This window comes from Sebastes umbrosus, chromosome 10 (genome assembly GCF_015220745.1).
Source record: "Sebastes umbrosus isolate fSebUmb1 chromosome 10, fSebUmb1.pri, whole genome shotgun sequence".
Lineage (NCBI taxonomy): Eukaryota > Metazoa > Chordata > Actinopteri > Perciformes > Sebastidae > Sebastes > Sebastes umbrosus.
In genome coordinates, this window is record NC_051278.1 from 16,181,286 (window position 1) to 16,201,986 (window position 20,701).

Sequence of the window (20,701 nt, forward strand, 5' to 3'; positions counted from 1 at the left end):
GCAAAACTCGAACTATTTAAAGAGGCCATTTATTAGGCGTTATTGGTCGCTATTAGCACCATAGATGTGGGTCAGTAGGGACTTACTACACCATCTATTCACATGGAAGATCACCGAAAGAAGGTATAAAAGAACACGACAGCGATCTCTAGTGACCGTAGTAATTATGACAGGAGCAGAAGCGGAAGTCAGAGTAGTATATTAGTAGTATAGACAGCGCGATATATGCATATATACATATGGGCTGGAGGTCGGGGACGATGGATGGGTTTTCCCCCAGGAGGCTGGGGTTTGCATCCTGTGTGAAACCAACAGCATGTAGTTGTCTTTGTGTTCACAAGCGTAAGGTTTCACTTTCACTTTTGAAGCATAGTTATTTTAAGCCAAAACACAATGTTTTTCCCTAAACTTAACCAAGTGGTTTTGTTGCCTAAACATAAAGAAGTCTTTTTGTTTGCGTTCAAAACGTGATATTTCATTCAGTCCTACAACCTGTTGAAACATGTTTCGCTTTCACTTTTACAACATAGTATGTGTAGTGCTTATAGTGACTGATAACGCCTATTTAATGGCCTGATAGCAGTCGGGTGATTTAAAGCTGCTATAATAAGTATTTTTCTATCAACAAAGGACCCAATGAACATGTGTAATGTGTAAGGGGTTGCTAACATGGTCACTATGAGCCACTGAAAATTAGACGAATGAAGCAGCAACAAAACAGCTGGAACACAAACAAAAACATACAGGCCACATTCATAAAAACGTAAGCTTGTGTAACATTAACATTAAGTGCTGTGTGGATGGATTTTGATGTTATTTTCAGTCAGCTATCTTTCGCGTTGCTATCAAAAGGAATGAATAACGTTAATGCCAAATTCACACCAGAGCAGCGGCGAAGTGCGGCCGGCGGCGAACTTCATTGCAATGCCCATGAAAAGCTGCAGCTTGATTGATTCTGGCACTGCGGCTAAACAAAAGTTGAGAAAAGGACCCGCAGCCAGATCCTGTGACTCCTGTTATACATGTTGACCTGTGTTACAAAAGAATTTCTTCCTTCCTGAAACACATGAATACGCCTCCCGGCCACAGAAAACTTTAATTATTGCGACGAGCCGCACTTCGCCGCTGCTCTGGTGTGAATTCGGCGTAAGCTCCAGGATTGCAGTTAATGTCGATTGTCAACCATTTGAATCTTCTTCTAGATTTCCGCTAAATAAATATCACTGCTGTGCACTAGGTCTTATCCTCTCAATGCTAAACCCAGACAATGGACAGATATTTTAGTGAATTCAGCTTCTGAATTAGTCGCTGCTCGTCACTGGAGAGCACAGGTATATAGCTGTTTTTGAACATGGATAGAAGCATACCCGCTGGTACTGCAAGACTCTTTGGATAAAAGTGTCCACCTCACGTCATAATAACATGTGAATGTGGAGCTGAGGAGAGCATACTGTTTTTGGCAGGAGTTTATGTGCTACCTGGGATTCATTTTAGTGTACTATGAGTCTTTGATGGAGCGTCTTTGGGTGGCGTCAGCGCTTTAAGCTCAGAATTCTCGAAGCGATTATACAAAGTTAATCTACATGAAGCAGAATAATCCAGACTGCAAATGGGGAGATGGGCCTCTGTAAGCGTGTGTGTGTGTGTGTGTGTGTGTGTGTGTGTGTGGTTTCAAACCCCAATACGTCATCTATACACAATTCCATAGATTGCCTCATAAATCCCACACAGAATAAAATCTAATCAGATCATGTAGCGCCCCATATGTTGCATGTGTGCTCTTGTTAATTCTATTTATGGATTCAGCCTACACACAAACAGTTCAACTCCTGGTCATACTTTTTTTGTCCGTCAACCTGTACTGTCTATCATAGCGCTGGATTAAGCAGCTGACTTGCTTCCACCTTGTCAGATTTAAGGCAAAGCAGATTCTGGGCATGTACATTTTGTTTATTACTTTCACCCAGTTCTGTCTTTCCAGGTCTTCGTGTGTGAAGTTCATTTATCTAGTCTCTAAGCAGAGCTCTTTCTTTGGCTTTTTCATCCTCAATAATCAATACTGGTCCTATGAATCCAGGTCATCTTGGCTCCTGTGGCTTCTCTGTCTCCTGTTCTCTCTCTCGCTCTGCCTTTATCAATCTCTGTCTCGCTTGTACTCTATCTCCATCTTTTGTCTTCTTCCTCTCTATTCCTGTCTCTTTTTTCCTCTTCCTCATGTTCTGTCTTCTTCCTCCTTCCTGAAAAATGACTTTGCCCATCTGGACAGAGCCCTGCACGGACCGTTACACTATTAGTCCTCGCGTGGCACTGATTAAAAATAGATCGAAGTCAGAATTAGTCAAGACTTTTCTTCCTCTCCAGCCTTCCTCATACAGTACACTGAACTCTATTGGCTAATGTTAGAAATGGATATAAGATTGAAAGTGAAACGTTAGCAACAAAATGGCCCAGTCTTCCCTTTTTGTCTCTGCTCAGAGTTTGTGTATATATATGTGTGTGTGTGTGTGTGTGTGTGTGTGTGTGTGTGTGTGTGTGAGTGTGAGAAGCAGTGTTTGTCAGTGAGTATGTGTACCGCCTGCGGAGCTCTTCGCTGGGTGCTGTCTCATGTCGAGCGGTGTGTTTGAGAGGCTTGTCGAGGTAAAGCTCCTGTCAGCGCCTGGCCGGAGGGAGTGTACTGATGAAAGGCCTCTTCATCATCCTAATGGGATACACAAACCTCTTAACCAGCACTGCTGCCATGGCTTCAGCTGGGTGAAGCCGAAGAGAGAGACGGAGAGAGAGAGAGAGGAAGAGAGAGCATTGAGTGAGACTAGCTGGGCCACACACACCAAGGACCACACTGAAAACACACACACGTGCACAAGTCAGATAAAAATGCATAGTGTAAACAAATCAATGCTGTTGGGAGAGGAGGAGTCGTGACTCCGGGCTGGCTCTGGTTTGTGAGAGGTTCAGTGGGCCAGGGCCATCAGGATCTGGGACAGAGAGTTAATGCCCTGCTGTCCACCGGAGCCACGGCCATGTGCCCCCTCTCTCCGCTGGCGTAGATCCAGAGCAACGACCAGAAATATGAAAAAATTATACTAATTTTGACCATTTGATTTCTAGGCACATTTGAATTTAACATGTAAGGAAAGCAAAATAGGAAAACAGAAAAAACACTAGAATATCACAAAAATGTGTCCTTTTACCATGCCTTTATCTATAGGCTTGTTTTATTTTATCACATCTACACGCATTCATGGCTGGAAGCTGCCCAATAAACCCACACAATCCGATCTGCTGATCACTGAGCAGCTCCATCGGACCAACTTTCACATTCCCCACCCAGATTTCTCTTTCTAGTCCAGGTACTGAAGCCAACTTTTATAGCCTTTAGGCCATCATTGTCTTGATCATTTTCAAGGGATGTAATACTGCCGGTCTGTTAGTTAGTTGGTGCTAAAATACTAGCATGGTAAACTAAGATGGTGAAAGTGGTAAACGTTTTACCTGCAAAACGTCACATGTTAGCATTGTCAGTGTGAGCATGTTTGCATGCTGATGCATTTAGCTCAAAGCACTGCTATGCCTAAGTACAGCTTCACAGAGTCGCTAACATGGCCGTAGACTCTTAGTCTTAAAGGAACAGTTTGTAACATTTTGGCGGATCTATTGGCAGAAATGGAATATAATATTAACAAGTATGTTTGCTTTGTGTATAATCACCTGAAAATAAGGATCGTTGTGTTTTCGTTACCTTAGAATACGTGAATATCACATACAGAGCGGGTTCTCTTCACGGAGTCGGCCGTCATGTTTCTACAAAAGCCCAAAAAGCTCCCCCCAAATTTCTTTTTATATATTTTTACTAACAGTTCTAACCTACAATATCTCGTATTTTTTTTGGTTGACCTTTTGAATATTTCTAAGTATCGAAAAACGTTGTTTTTTTCTGACGTCTGAGGAGTTCCACATGAGTGAGGTTTGAAGGATCTCGAGACTTTGATTGCCGATGTGAACCCAGGCCAGTGGAGGACACACGGTCAGGGTTTGGATCAAAGCACCAGCTCGCTGCAGGGGGTGACAAGAGGGAGTAGAGTGGGAGAGGAGGAGAAGAAGCCAAACAGAGATCGGGAAAGAGTCTCTCATCATTATTGTCACAGTGTCACACACTTTGGCCACTCAGTGTCACCATCAGTCTGTGTTGGCCCTGGGCGTCTGGCGGGTGACACTTTGACTCTCCTTCCATCCATCCATCTCTTCCCGTTTCAGCCTATACACACAAACACAAGCATGTTTTCTCTCTCATTCGCAGCCGCCTATTTTGTTTGTCAATGCCGAGGGGATTTTCGTCATGCTCTCTTCGTCACCGCCATTCCAGCCAGTCCAGTCATACTGGTCCTGCCCCGAGGCTCTGGGATGTCCTCTTTTCTCCATTCCAGCCCAGTCACCATGCTGTCCCCGGGTCAAGGACACGTTCCCGAAGCTGCGGCGAAGAGCAGTGAAAAACTTTGACATCAGGCAGGAACCAAAGCCTCATGAATGATTGATGAGTGCTGACTCATCACACAGGAGAAATAAACCCACATTTTGACCTAAAACATAACGAGATTTACATCCGTAGAGTAGTGCAGAGATGCACACTGGGCCGTCCACGTTGCCGGTAATGTTGCAGCGATGCCACCAGTCCCTTTGTGCAACGCAGAGTTATCAGTTCTCACTGTTTCACAATCTGTTAGCAGCTGAGATTGCCAGATAAGGAGAAGTTGGCCTGGCCTAAAGTGATAGTCTGCGAGATGCTTGTGCTTTAGTTATTACTTTTATGTTTTGCTGCTGCACTGCGCTGAGATTACCTGGCAGTCAAAAACAGCGTGTTGTGTTTTCCCCTTCCTATCTTGAACTGCACATTTCCCTCTGAAGTTTTGCTTCCTCTGGGTTTAGATTATTTTCTCTTGCTTGCTGGTGGATTGGAAAAACAAAAAATATCATAATATTTATTAGAGAATTGCAAAATGGATCCCTGTTTTTGAAAGTGTAAGGAATAGTGACTTAAAATAGGATAAAAAAACACGCAGATCCAGATTTGGTTCACTGACACAAGAGGTTTGGATGGAGATCGCTTCTCGCTTCTCCTTTCCTCCTTCCTCCTTTTTGGCCTGATTTGAGCAAGTGTGTCAGAGTTGAGGCAGGGAGGGAAATTTATTTTGAGAGAATGATGAAGCGAGGTATAAAGGGAGTGAGGGGAAAAGATCAAAAGGATAAAACAACCATTAGCTTCTGCACAGGACCACTTTTGCTTACGAGACCCCGACATTCTGCACGGCGAGGAGATTGAATCTCGTCTCTATCTTCTACTTCTCCATTTGTCCTCCTCTGCTATCGCCACATCACCTCTCGTCATCTATCTCCTCCGACATGGATTTTCTGCCTATTAGTGCCCTAATCTTTTTCTGTTCCTTGTCTCTCCTCGCTATCTGTCTATTTCTATCTCGATCTTTCTCATTTTTATTTCATATCTCGTTAAAATCATCTGTTTTTAAAGAGTCCCTGTTATCTGAATCTTGTTTATTCATTTAACCAACAACTTGATATCATTGTCAATATTTAATCTTCAAGTAAATTTTGCAAATGTTTTTGCACGTAGCCTGTTTATGTGATAGTAATGCTTGCATCATTTCAAACGTACATTTCGCAAATATTTGATTTGCCAAATTTAAAAAGATCACAAACCATATCTCTCTCTCTCTTTCACATACATACACGCGCAGACAGAGGCTAGCCTACAGCATGTTGCTTGTTGTGTACTGCATATCTAGGGATTTCTCTGATGCAAGGGGACGCAATGAAGGAACAGAGTGACGCCAACCCGGCCGTGTTTGTGTGGGGTGTGTGCGTCGGTGCAAGCACACGTGTTCGTTTTTTTTTTTTCACTCTGTTTGTCCGTGAGTCGTCACCTCTGTCACTCTGACTCGGTAACTGGTTATTTATAAGTAGGGATGTCTGCATCAGCATGTCATGCACTGCACACTTTTATTGTGACAGGGAGGTCTGCTCGTGTCTTCGTATACACCGTCCAACCGTCTGTTTCTGTGTGCGAGTCGTATGAGGAGGCATGCGCGTGGCCCGTCGATCCGCTGTCAATCCGGCTCATCTCCTCATCTGTTCATTAGCATGACAGAGGAGCTCTCCTGCCAAAGCAGTTAGTCACAAGAATCAGCCCCTGTCACAACACATTACAGCAGCAGGCATCTCTAATAGCACTGGCAGTCGTGGCAACCATAGCCAATGCCCACAGTACACACACAGTGTACACACACACACACACATTCACACACTCGGACCAATCAAGAGTAGCACTTGATCTGCACCCGGGGAGTGTTTCTGTGTCTCTTTCCATCTCTTTCTCCCCGGCTCCTTCCATCCACACATCCTCCCTCCTTCCTTCCTTACTTTCCTTCCCATCCAGCGTGGCTACCCACTTACAGCCTTGTCGTTAATCTCCCTCCTCCTCCACCCTCTCCCTCCATCATCACCTTACATTAGCGAGGTCACCTGTACTTACCCCTCCATCTCTCCCATTTCCTTGTCCTTTCCCTGAAGTCCTCTCCCCGACTAGCTCTATTTCTGTCTCCTTTCCTCCTGCTCTCCGTCTTCATGATGCTCAAAGTGATCAAGACTTTTCATTTTTAATCCGTCCTTCCTCGCCCCGTGTTGTTTTTGTTATCTGTCCTGCTCCTTAACCCCCACCCCAACACTCTCCTCTTCCTTCATTATCACCTGCTCAGGGTGTCTGATGTGATTTGTACAGGAAGTTTGATCCGGCCATCTTCCTGTCACCGGGGAGCTGAGTTGTCATATCAAATAATGAAACGCGCATATGTTGTGACGCCTTTTGCCGACTCTTCTCACACTCACGGTTCATGCGTGACTTAACATATTGCCATGTGACGGTACCACAACATCTTCAAACAGGAACTACATATTTTTTAAACAAAGGAGCGTCTTTAAATTCTTTAACAGACAAACATGTAAATGAATATGTGCTTGAACACAAATGAAAGGGTAGCAGGGACTCTGACTGTTGGTTGGTGCAACAATTGATGGTGTTTAGGGTGAAGGACATGTAATTTGACTGTCTGTGTGTCTCCAGTCTTACCGGAATCCCTGACTGGGGTGGACTTACTGGTTTTGTTGAGGTTTATGTATGTGTGAGGTCATGTACGCAACTCCACCCTGTGTGTGGGAGACAAAAAACATGGGGTGAGAGTGAGCAGGGATTTACCTGTAAGGCAGGAGCTGTCAAGTCTTGTCTCAAGGAGTGGCCATCCGGGTTGAATGGCATTTGACAACAACCCGCCCTACCTAAACATATTTACACGCACATAAACACAGAAATACGCCTGCGGTAGGGGTAGCAGTAGTATTAGTAGTCAATGCAGGCGGTTCTCATACACCGTTCGTAGCTATACCTAAGTCAGCGTTGATTTATTTGTCACGTAACTTCCGTACTTGTTGGTGCCTTCAAATGGGGTTGTGTTTAACGCATTCACAAGAGGAGTCCATATGAACGCCCTCCTCTCGTGGTATTCGTAAGTGGAACGTTTCTGAAAGCTCAGAGTTTACGAGTTGTGACCTGTTTGTTGACTTTGTCAGAAATGGTGGAGACCATGGAAGTTCATTTCTCGGTACATAAACTATATTTTAGTTGTATATTGTTTTTCTTTGTAATTGTATAATATGTCTGAGGAAAATGTTGATATTCCCAACGTCCTCATCTTTTTCCTCTGTCATTATGCCTTTGCATTCACTGCATTATGTTACCCACTTGCCAGCTTGCTAAATTGTAAGCCTCTGTGGCTTTTAGACGCCGACTGTAACATAAATATTGCTGTTGCTTAGCAGCAGTGTTCTCACGACTTAACCTACTTGAACGCCAAGCTTTACAACTTCCCATGTTGTAAACACATGCTCAGGAGTTTCATTCGAAGGGACCAAATGTTATGCCACTTCCAGTGTTATTATAACCCCAAACCACAATCCTTTCCTAAACTAAGTAGTTTTGTTGCCTAAACCTAACCAAGTTGTTTCCTGTGAAGATGGAAGACTGGAACGGAAATTGACTCGTGTGTCGCATGTTGTTGGACATTCATAGGAAAACGCATGAAAAATGTGGAATAACTTTTCGTAAGATGTCATACGAACCGTTGTATGAGGATATGTTGAGTCACTGCGCATACGCTCTATGTGCATAATGCAGAATCATGTCTTTAGGATATTAAAGGAAAGGATTCATGATACAATTTAATGTCTCTTAATATATCTTTAGGCGAAGATGAAGACAGTGTGGACTATGTGCATGATGCCACATTTTCTATTTGTCCTCTGAGTGGTCTCTAAGTGTGAGTCTGTGTGTGTGCGTGTGAGTAGCAATCAGTTGGAGGAGCGATGACAGAGGACAGAAGAGTGACCTGGTGAGGGGACGGGGAGGTGGAGTGTTGCAGAAGTTGGGAGAGAGGTGGATCAGAGGACAGGAGGGGGGGGGGGTGAACTCGCCTGTAGCCCCGCCGAGGCAGAGCAGTACAGTGGGATGGAGGGTGAGGCACAGGGGTAAGGAGGGGTGGAGGGTAGAGTGGGTAATTACAGGGGCCCAGAGAGGAGAGGCCTGTAATCAGCTTGCCCTCAGGAAGGAATGCAGCTCATCTTCTCATGTAATTACTGCCATTTAAACGGCCCCAGCTCCCAAACACTCATCCCACTGTACTGCTCACCTATTCACTATACGTACTCGCGCACACGCACACACACACACACCCACGCACACACACAGTCACCGTGAGACAATCAGTGACAGAGGACGGGACAGATTTTTCAACAAGACTTCCAAATGGAGGAAGTGAGGTGGCAGAAGAAAGAGACAGACTGAAGACAATATGTGTGTGTAGCTGCCGTGTGTGCACCATAGTTAATGGCTGTGTGTAGACTGCAGGCCTCTAGAGGAGCCGGCTCCATGTGAATACCCACCATGGCAACCTGCCACTCTGGGTAGATTTGCGCAACTCTCATCAAGCAGCTGCGCAGTGACAGAGCAGACGAGCAGTGGCGCCTTACGCTCGACACATACAGTCATGTCTACACACACGCACGCACGCAGAGTGTCCTTCTGCCATATGAGTTTGACCTCCGAGTAATAGTTGTGACATTGGTTTGTAATTTCGAGAGGATAATAGGAAAACATTGTCTCACCCACTCTGTCTCCTCTCCCTCCCTCTCTCTCTCCTTGTCTCCTCACCCCTCTCCCCCTCTCATAGTGATTGATAGTGCCGCTTGTGTACGCCTGTGTTCCCATGCAGTAGGTGGTCGCCGGGGCACACACAAACAGCACAGGGCCACTTTTTGATGGGCTATGATTAATGAGCTCCATGGGGGGTGGCGCCCCCTAGCTGTGACAAAGCACACGTTCAACCACGACGCCGCCGCCCCCTACTCCATCTATTCAAATGCACCAGTAGCAGCAGCAGCAGTGGAATCAGCCACAACACAAGCGCAAATCCTCTTAGTGCTCCCACTCTCGCAGTCACACTCACCCACACATTCAAAAACACAGTCACAGAATCTCACTTAGAGTAGGCCGTCCCTTGCATACACAGTTGGTATATTTAATCCATAGTCTGTTACAAACACGTCCGCCCTACCTCTCGCACACACTGTTTGAATGCAGTGTGGGTTCATGTGAAACAGCCAGTTATCAGTAAGAAGCACTGCTGACTGTCACTCTGTCATTGGGCCTTATTACTGTCTGGAACCATGTAGTTATGTTTACATGTGTGTGTCTGTGTGTTTCCCCCCTGGCATCACCTCCAACAGGGCTTATTAAGAGCCATTTTAACCAACCGCCAAGGGCTTATAGGAAAAAAGAGACAGAAGGTGAGTCCTTTTAAAAAAAAGGGCAGGTCACACTTGATTTACAATTAGTGGGTTGTAGGGCAACACACAGATCTGTAAATGAGGTCTTGCGAACCTCTGCATTAGTGTGTGCATGCACACGTGTGTGTGTTATCATGTCCTCAGGCTTGCTCTCTCTCCTCCTGCTACCCGGACATGCTGGATGGACAAGCGAAGCATTTCTGTCACTCTGCATCTCAATCACCCGCTCGGCCTTCTCCTTCTGACAATCTGCTTTCCAGCCTCCTGTCACCGCCCTCTGTCTCTCTCTCTCTCTCTCTCTCTCTCTCTCTCTCTCTCTCTCTCACATACACACCTTTTCTATCCCTCTTTCTTTCTCTGGCTCACACAGATTGCATCTTTCTTACTCACTCGCATTCGCTTCTTGCACGCGCGCCTTGCACAATCAATTGCATGCTCACCCTCCTATCTATCTTGATAAAGCAGAGGAGGCTTCACACTCCGCAGAAATAGTCACTCTGCAGACGCCCTCATCCACGTGTTGGAACTAATCAAAGGCGTGACATTCCCACCGCTATTATGAATTTCCAACAAGTTGCAGCTCACGAGTTCCCTTAACAAACATGATTATTATTATGTGATTCTTAGTCGACAATATTTGGTTGGGATTCTTGGTTTTTTTTTGGTTATAGGGAAAGAATAGAAAAAGCTACTCCAACATTTACAACAGGTGTTTGTGTCCTGTTGTGTTCAAAGTTAGTGTTGGAAAGTCAACAATTTCACCCATGTGTCCAACAAGACAAGAGGTCCAGAGCAGTGTTAGCCTCACACAGTGTTGCCAGATTGCTGCTTCGACCATGGCCATGGTATTCGACCTCCAAATCAGTATTCAAATGCTTTGTTTTTTTAAATCTTTTTTTATTTTTTATACATAAGTATAAAATAATAATGTATAAATCCCCAAATAGCCCATGAAATAAGGAAAAATCACACAACATTATTCAGTATTCATATTTAGCATTAATTATTATCAGTTATTGTCAGAAAGATATCACTGTTTGTTGTGTGTAGAGGTGCGTGTGTGTACAGTAGTGCAGTAACGGCACTACCCCGGGCATTGAAACGCTGCTCCGCAAAACCTTGAATACCTTCGCATATTTCTCACCAAAGCTTCAAAGCCCAAAAAATGGTATTCGAGACAACCCTGCTTTTGGTTAATGTGGGCGGGGAAAATAGTTTTGGAAATATTGTGAAAACAATATGACCAAACAAGCTGTCATTTTACGGTCAACAATAGAGATACAAAACGTATTTACTTTTCTTGTGTCCACTCATATTAATGACTCATTTAATTTGAGAAATATTTGATTTACATGAGTTGTACTCAGTTGTCGTTAGGGATAAGGGAGGACCTACTTACCTTGACGTGATCATCATTACGGGAATGTGTGTATTTGGTTGTCTGACTGCACTCTTTGTTGGTTGTGATAGTCTATATAGGCTATCTAACATTTTATCTTTGGTTATTTGGCGTAGATATGAAGCTGTGTATGCTTATGATGTGTTTTCTACTGTGCTAAGGTTATGATTTGGGCTGTTTTTTTTTTTTAATTGAGTGGCTTTTAAATTGTGATTGGGCTGGAAACTGTCAATCTGACCTGGCAACACTCGGCCCAGGATGTGTTAACCCCGCATAGTAGGTTACTCACTCAAGAGACGGATAGCATAAGTTAAAACAAGACCCCAGAAAGCTGTTTTATTATTCATGTTGTAGCCTATATAACACTTTTTCATTTTTTAAATACAAAAGTAAAAATATAACTTTATGAGGTATAAGGATCTATGCAGATGGAGTTGTGCATTGACAAATCATTCATCTGTGCAGCACCATTAGGTGTGCTCTAGTGGTGCTACGGTTCAACAAGCCCACGGTTTGGTTCGTAATGCGTTTTTTTCGGGTCACGGGTTTGGTTTGTTTTGCACATTAGGGAGAAGAAACACATAACCAATTCCAATGTGTTTGAACTCCAAAATATATAAATAGATTGATAGTAATGAATGATATTTCTAGATTATATGAAGCCATAACACTGATTTAATACATGAAATAAGACAGGCTAACAGGCCTATGATAATTGATAATTGATATGTGCAATATGCAATATAGATAATTGCCTCTTCTATGTCTCTGGCACCTCATTAAATAATTAGCAGGCCTGTTTTTAATAGTGGTGCAACGGTTCAACAAGCCTACAGTTCAGTTTGTACAGTCATTGAATATTTTTTTTTTTTTTACGGAATCGGTTTTGCATCCCAAGTGTGTTCACTAGCTAATCACCTGAGTTTAATTAACAAAAGAAATGTAGAAATTACACCATGAGGGATTTTTGAGATGTAGCAGTGGTTCTTCAAAAAAAGTTTCAAATGTGTAATTAGCTAACAGTTAATATGAAGTTAATAGGTTGTTGGAGAGTGTTTTGATGGAGCTAGCCCAGCTGCTTTCTCTTGTTTCTAGTGTTTGTTTTCAGCAAGACCTGTTGCTGTACACAGACACACAAAGATGAATCTATTGTTCTCTTTATCTAACTCTTGGCAAAATGGCAAGTAGGTGTATTTCTCAAATATCAGACCTTTCCTTTGGTCTTATAAAAGAAAAAGCTTGGCAATTTTGCTTTTTAGAGGGGGAAGAAAACACAAAGAGCTACAGGCAGAAAAAAAGGTAAGTATCAAGGAGGACTTGAAGAGGAATGTGTGTGCCGGCCTGTGTGAGACATGAAGTCTGTTAGTTAGAGAGTCACCATGGTGAGTACAAAGAAACCGGCTGCAGAGCCATGTGGAGCCGCCGCAGGTGCACATCTTGGTGGTAGTATCAAAATATCCAAACAAGAACTTTCAAAGCCTACGTGTGGAAGGCTTTATGAGAGAGCACACAGAGACGGATCCGTGTTGCTCCGAGCTGGACGTCAATTTCTGCTTCCTGCCTCCTGTTGCCTCACAGCAACCGTGATGAAATGAAAAATAATGGCGTCTGTTAGTCACCGGTGAATCAACGACATTTCCTATTAGAAGATGACCAATTCGTCCTCCCCCCCCCCGTCTGCGCCCAAACGGGCTGCTTATACTGTAAGTGTTTGTGCGAGGGTGTTCAGTCAGATGGGTGAACCGCATGACTTCTCACACCTCGTCTGCCTTTGTTGATGTGAGAAGTGATGCTGCGTCGCTCCAACCTGCTCTTGTGTCGCCTCATGCCCGGCATCATGCCAACATGCACACTGAGACTGTCCCGCTCACACATTCTGTGATTTTTCCATCAAAATCTCGACACTTGCTTTTTTTCCAGTCTCTTCACTTCATCTTTTCCCTCCCTGCTGGTTTCTTCCCTCTCCTCCCGTAGCGAGTTGTTTTCAGGCTGATGAGGATGAGGTCAGTCTGAATATCAATCACTCAATGTAATTGTCCTTTAAGGAAGGCAAGGAGAGACTGTCTCCCCCCATCCATCTCTGTCTCTTTCGACCTGCCTCTGCGTGCCGCGCGTGACTCCACCTTAGGGCTTCCTCGCAAGAATGATGATAATGAGGAATATTGGGTGAGGATGATGGATATGCTCAGCCCAGTCAATGCTACATAATGTCTCCTGATCACTCTATTTACTGGCCTTGTTTCCTCTGTAACCAGCGGTGTTGTCACATTTGACTGTCTGTCCTCACAGCTGTTTGTCCTTAGTGGGCTCAGCGAACCAGTTGAGCTTTATAGCTGTGGGCTATATGTGTGTGTGTGTTTGCGTTTAAGGCTGTAGGATGTCATTTGAAGTCTAGTGGAGCTGCACAAAGTGCTTTGAATCCAGCAGGCAGGAGGGAAGGAGGACTGGAGTCAGGGGAGCGCCAGAATAAAAGCACTCCCATGTCAGACACCGAACTGGAAAGCGGAAGGGAGGAGGTGGGACACTGTGCTGTTGTTTGTTTGTTTTTGACCTCATAGCATGCATAAGAAAGAGAAAAAAATTATCTTGCCACACACAACCTGACCCCCATGTCTCCTATAGCGTCTTTCTGTTGTTTGGCTACTTCAAACTATTCTTCTTTATTCTCTATGGCTCTCTTTTCCCCCACTTGTGAGTGCAGTGTTGGGATAGTGAGGGCACTGGAGGGGACAGTAATGACTAACTCTGTAAAGGTAATGATAAAGTACAGACGCTTTAGATTCCACTCTGGCTAGAGGCGCTGGGGCTAAGAAAATTACAGTTTGTCCATGTATGTGTGTGTGTGTGTGTGTGAATGAGAGGCGAGGGAAAAAAGAGGGTGGAGAAAGACAGAGGGCAGAAAGAACAACAGAGACAAAGACAGACATTGCTGTGATTCATTTTCTTTGCCAGTTATTATAGCAGCCCAGTATTGTGTGTGTGTGTGTGTGTGTGTGTGTGTGTGTGTGTGTGCTCCATCGTCTCTTTCCTCTCCACTTGTCTATTAGTGTCTCTTGACCTGTCTTTGGCCAACCTTCCTATCTTCCCATCTTGTCACCTCTGTCCAGCTTCCCTCTAACTCTCTCCCACGCGGTCCTGCCTTCTAGTGTGGCCTCGCTCCACCACTGTCACTCCGACTCTCGGTTACACCGCACTGAAGCTTTGCACTCCGACGGAGGGGACTCCTTCTTCAGCCTCGCTATTTGAGTTTAGCATACATGAATAAGAGTGGGTGAGAATGTATACTGTATAAGCATAGGTTGTCATCTGGCGTCTAGGTCTTCGTGCGTGTGTTCCTGTGCTCTGGAAAAGAATACCCAGAAGCCTGTGTTTGCTCTCTAGCTGTCTGCTGTCTGTCATTAGAGTAATAAAAGACTTGCTGTGATGCACGGCGAGGAGTTCTTGTCTTCCTCCATTCCGCACAAATTGCCGGCTGCTGAGCTCTGATGGATGTTTGTACGCTGGCCCAAAAACACAGGTTCCACTTTAAACCCCCGGCTCCATTATCCAGGAGAGAAGCTGTCTGTCTGTGTCTCCTACCTCTGTCATCCAAAAGTGTTTTAATTAAACTGTGCCTCTCTGTAGGCCCCAGAACACACACACACACACACACACACACACACACACACACACACTGCACAGAGAGCGGTTTACCCAAGAACGCAGGGCTCTCCTCCCATTCTGTCTCCGTCTGAACCACCGTCTCTCTCTGTTTGTCTGTCTCTGCTGCCATTATTCCTCTCTTCCTCCTTCTCTCCCCATGCCCCCGACCCCCTCTCTCATCGCGCCTGAAGAGTGACAGGCTGTGTTTTTCAGCCGATGTTTGAACACCGAGCGATCAATGGCGGACAAAGGGAAAAGAGCGGGGGTGAGGGGCGGGGAGGGGCAACACAATTGGTTATTGACAGTGAATTCAAAGTCTGAAATACTGGAGGCGACAGCTTAGTAAGAGGAGAGCGAGGGATGTGAGGAGAGAAAACAAGACAGGAGAGGATTGTGAGAGAAGCACGGAGATAAATGTGATTCATGTGCAAGGTTAAGTATCACTTTGTGATGTGTTAACTTTCATTATTCACATTTGTTTGTGTTTACCTGCATGTGCACCTACTTGCAGTATAAGTGACATGAAGTCTAGACACCTGCCAGGGTGTGACGGGGGCATTGTGTTTCCACAATTCCTACGCGTGATTTTGTGATATTAAGTGTTTTTAGAGCTGCAAAGATTAATGAATTAGTTGTCAACTATTAAATTAGTCACTTTTTAACAAGAAAAAAAGTGAAATTTATCTGATTCCAGCTTTGTTAATGTGAATATTTTCTGGTTTCTTTACTCCTTTATGACAATAAACTGAATATCTTTGAGTTGTGGACAAAACAAGACATTTGAGGATGTCGTCTTGGGCTTTGGGAAACACTGATCGCCATTTTCTGGCATTTTGTAAGCCAAACAACTAATCGATTAATCGAAAAATCAATCAACAGATCAACCGACGAATGAAAATAATCGTTAGTTGCAGCCCTAATCGTGACCTGTAAATGCACGACATTCACTGTGTGACCAAAACACCAGATGAGATGGTAAAGCCAGCAGCTCTGGTGGGATTAAAAATGGTGAAACATGTGTGTGTACACCATCTTTGGAAAAACTGATTTGCAATTAAAAGAGAGCAGATTTGGTCAATGAAAATAGTCAAAAGGACATGAAAACATTTTCATCATCTGTCATTTTTATTGGTGGTTGGGTTTTTAACCAACTGATGAGAAATGATTACTTTACTGTGTAGCTGTGTCTAAATGTACTAAATCATTTATTACTCCTTAAGTTTTTTGTGGCGTATTATTAGTATTACTACATGTACAAGAAATACGGCTGTGTATATATACATATCATTATAAGATTCAACATATCGCGATATATTACGATACTGGAAGCAAGGCGATATATTGTGATTTTTTAAAATACAATTTTAGGAAAACTGTCATAAAGAACCCACCACCATATGGATTAAATCTAAGCTATAAAAAAAAAATTACCTTATTACGCAATCAGAATAGTGGGATCTGCATTTGCATTTATCATTTAACATCCAACATTATAGCACTACTTTGAGATGGCACATACACTGAGAGGGCACATCTCTATGCAAATGAAATAAAGCATTGAGTTAAAGCTGAAGTTAGTGAGATTGGAGCAAATATGATTAAAAAAAATATATAATTTTATAAAACGGTCGCTATATCGTGACAGTAGTACATGAAACAGGTAACCTGAAAAAAATCATGTGCCTCTGTGTCCACCGGTGCTCCTAACAGCATCTACAAGATTTCACAGACCGGAGGAAAAAAAGCAGTAAGAGCTGATCTGAGGTCTGCTGTCCAGCTGCTGTCTCTGAGAGCCGGCTGTCAATCACTCGCGAACTCCGACCAAACGGTCAAACTAGGCTGCGCTGATCAAATATGAATCATTATTATGTTATGTTAATGACTATTTCTCGCCTCAAATGTTTTCAGAATCATCTTGTAGTGCACGGTTTAGCTGTAAAATGATGAAGTTCGTGACCCGGCAGCTATGTTGAAATCTCTTGAAGGAACGCTAAGCACCAGGCACATGACCGGAGAACAGCCAATAGGAACACTCAATAGGAACGCTCTCTCTGAAATGACCTGTGATTGGCCAAAGTCTCCCGTTACACCCCTAACAAGTAATCATGTGTTTCATATTTGTGATCACACTTTGCTTACTCATCACCTGAATAAGCATTTCTGCTTCTACTGTACAGCGCTGGTCTGGGTGAAGCAAAGCATTCAGTGGTGAGGAGGGTTCAGTTTGGGGTCACGGGTTAGTGAATAAATGTAGTTGGTGGAAGGTCCTTCTAGAGGAAGTCACAAGGATGTGTTTGCGGTGGAGACAGGCAGAGACAGATTAAGGATGACGGGTCCATCCTGGATGTCTGTTGGGCCCGGAGCAGCTGTTGGCCTTTCTGCCTGTCCTGTGGCCACAACGCTGCCAGCCTCTGAACTGTGCTGCTTCAGCTTCTTTTGTCCTGGCCGGCCCTTTTGAGGTGATGGAGGAGATTTGGGTCAAAAGATGGTGCCGTCCCTATATCTGAAGATGCTACAGCCTTTTGAATCCCATGAATCCCTCCTGGCCTTGCCACAACTTTCTCTCCCTCTTCCTTCATGTTCTGTGTTCCTCTTTGCTTTCCTCTAATGTCTCAGACAATCTGTCAAGGGGAATAGTGGGATGGGGGGTTGGGGAAGCGCTCCCTTTCTTAAAATAGGAGATGGTATCTTTCTAAGTAGTTTCTCTTGTTCCCCGGTTGTAGAATAACTGATCAGGTTGGGCTCGATACATTTTGAAAACTGAACACTGCACATTTGTCTGCTTTAAGTAGCCTCATCTGCCCTCACTCTTCTTTCTTTATCCACTGAATGTAGAGATGTAAAAACTGTAGCACCGTAAAGGCTGCCGTTTGAGAAAAGCACAATGAGCTATGCCTGCATGTGTATGTGTGTATGTGTGTATGTTAAGGGAAGAAAGTGCACTGGGCTGGATATCCCCGTATACCTTTTTGGCATCTCCTGTCTGGAGCCGACCCCGTCAATCTCCTGCATTCCGCTCCAGTCTTCCATTTAATGTTTATTGAATTCAGATCTTTTTCGTAAGCAGAGCAAAGTTTTCTTTTGGAAGGTCAGACCCATTAACAATTCATAAGAACCTGGATTACCCGAAAGGGAAAGTCAGAAAGTAACGGTAAGAGTTTGACAGTAGATGATGTAAAGAACATTTTTGGCACCTGCTTTTGAAACATACCTTATATAGTGTATAGTTGTATTTCTCTGCTATATGTGTTCTATACATGTCAGGTTCCAGGCAGACCATTATAGCTATACTGTTGTCTGGTTATTCTTTATGGCAGAGGCTACTGCTGCAATCCTCTTGTTAGCAGGTGTTATGTAACAAGGTCTTCTCCAGCCTGCCCGCTTTGCTTCAGTGTTTTGCTCAAAAACACAAGGATACAATTCATGATGGACAGGTGAAGTGTTGGCATAGGTTGAGCTTGCATCATATAGTCTGCCACCCTGCAGCCCTGTAAACAGACAAGTCTGAGTGATACAGAATTTATGAGTCCGATGCCAGTACCAACAGCTGGAGATGTGATGTGTTTGACAATTCCTGTCATTATATCCTTATACATCATTATGATACTCTTGTAGCTGTCAAGTCAGCTTTATTTATATAAATTAAAATCACAATTTCCCCCCTTGCAATTGGCAAACGTGATGACCCTCGAAAAAAGTAGTACATAGCAAAGTTATTGAGTATATCAGTTAGGGCTTGCACATTTTTTATCTGTTTGAAATGTACCTTAAAGGGAGATTTGTCAAGTATTAAATAGTCTCATCAACATGGGAGTAGACAAATATGCTTGCTTTATGCAAATGTATGCATATATTTATTACTGGAAATCAATTAACAACACAAAACAATGACAAATATTGTCCATCAACCCTCACAGGTACTGCATTTAGCATAGAAATATGCTCAAATCATAACATGGCAAACTCAAGCCCAACAGGCAACAGCAGCTGTCAGTGTGCTGACTTGACTCTGACTTGCCCCAAACTGCATGTGATTATCATAAAGTGGGCATGCCTGTAAAGGGGAGACTCGTGGGTACCCATAGAACCCATTTTCATTCACATATCTAGATGTCAAGGGACCCCTTTGAAAATGCCCATGCCAGTTTTCCTCACCAAAATTTAGCACAAGTTTGGAGCGTTATTTAACCTCCTTCGCGACAAGCTAGTATGACATGGTTGGTACCGATGAATTCCTTAGGTTTTCTACCCGTGATGCCAGTATCTTCACTCTAGCTTTACAACTGAGCCCACTGCAACCTACGGAAGATCGATTGCGTTAATGCGTTAAAGAAATTAGTTGTGTTAAAATGAATTTGTATTGACGTGTTATCGCGTTAACTTTGACAGCCCTATTATCAGTACATATACTTAAATCTATCTACTGCTATGAAAACTAGTAGCCAATAACATTGCCTCATTGATATACTGCCTGGTATCTACCCATCATTATTAAAGTAACAAGTCAGAGCGAAGAGGTCAGAGATATCGTGTCCTTCCTGCCAGGAGGAAGGTGTCACATCGAAAATGTCAGGGGATAATGTGCGATCAACAGGACCGGTCCGTGGAAGGTCAGCAGCTCTCCTCCCTAGCTGAGAGGCACGGATTATTGCAGAGCGACCAGAGCAGGAAGCCTGCGTTGACCAGATTACTGGCAATACACGGAGGCGAAAATATCACAGTGCCCCTCCATTTACAGCGCAAACTGTCAACACCTTAAATGTCTTCTAGAAATACACCAACATGGTTGCCTCAATGTATTTCGTGAAACACTGCTGACAGATTTGTTGCTGAAAGCTGGGTTGAGACAAGGTGTCATCATACACACACATCACACTCCCTCCAGGTGTGTGATAGCTTATTGATCCCTGAGGGACAAATTTGTCATTTTGCTTATTTCTTACCTCCTCAACAGTGAGGTCAGAGATGGAGTCTTGCCGCACTGCTCGAGACACTTCAACTCAGGTCTTTCCATTGACGGAGAGTAATCTCATGTGTTCTGTGTTTTCAGAGAGCGACTACAGCGAGGCCGAGGTTCTCCCCGACTCCTTTCCGTCAGCGCCGGCAGAACCTCTCCCAGAATTCCTGCTGGAGCCGGAGGACGCTTTCATCGTAAAGAACCGGCCGGTCCAGCTGCGGTGCCGGGCATCGCCAGCCACCCAGATCTACTTCAAATGTAACGGAGAATGGGTCAATCAAAACGATCACGTCACCAGAGAGAGCCTGGACCAGCTCACGGGTAATACTTTCCCACATAGAGGTGGACTCTAAACTACACACACACATAGTAATGTCACCTTGTATTTCACAGACATAAACATCATACTCAATTACAAACATCATTTTCAACTACATAATCCATTAGTTCCCATAGGACTTTATGTGCACGTTAACTGCCTTTGGCCCACAGCCAATGCATTATTTATATGCACTGTGAAAAATATGCCCCAGTAATCTCTCTCTATCTTTCTCTCTCTCTCTCTCTGTCTCTCTCTCTCTCTGAACAGGTCTGGTGGTGCGGGAAGTGGACATCTCGGTGGCGAGGACCCAGGTGGAGGAGCTGTTTGGGTTGGAGGACTACTGGTGCCAGTGTGTGGCCTGGAGCTCGGCTGGCACCACCAAGAGCAACCGTGCCTACGTTCGCATTGCATGTCAGTACCAAGGCTGTATTTATGTGTGTGTGTGTGTGTGTGTGTGTGTGTGTGTGTGTGTGTG

The 20,701-nt window shown here is 44.1% G+C and overlaps 1 protein-coding gene across 4 annotated transcripts in view; it reads left to right on the forward strand.

Moving 5' to 3' along the window:
• unc5b (unc-5 netrin receptor B) overlaps positions 1-20,701 on the forward strand; it is a 149,951-nt gene that overhangs the window by 110,828 nt on the left and 18,422 nt on the right. For all 4 annotated transcript variants that reach the window (XM_037782289.1, XM_037782287.1, XM_037782290.1 and 1 more), the window contains 2 exons: positions 19,998-20,225; positions 20,494-20,637. In XM_037782289.1, coding sequence (XP_037638217.1) covers positions 19,998-20,225; positions 20,494-20,637 — 372 coding nt within the window. The remainder of the gene's footprint in view (positions 1-19,997; positions 20,226-20,493; positions 20,638-20,701) is intronic.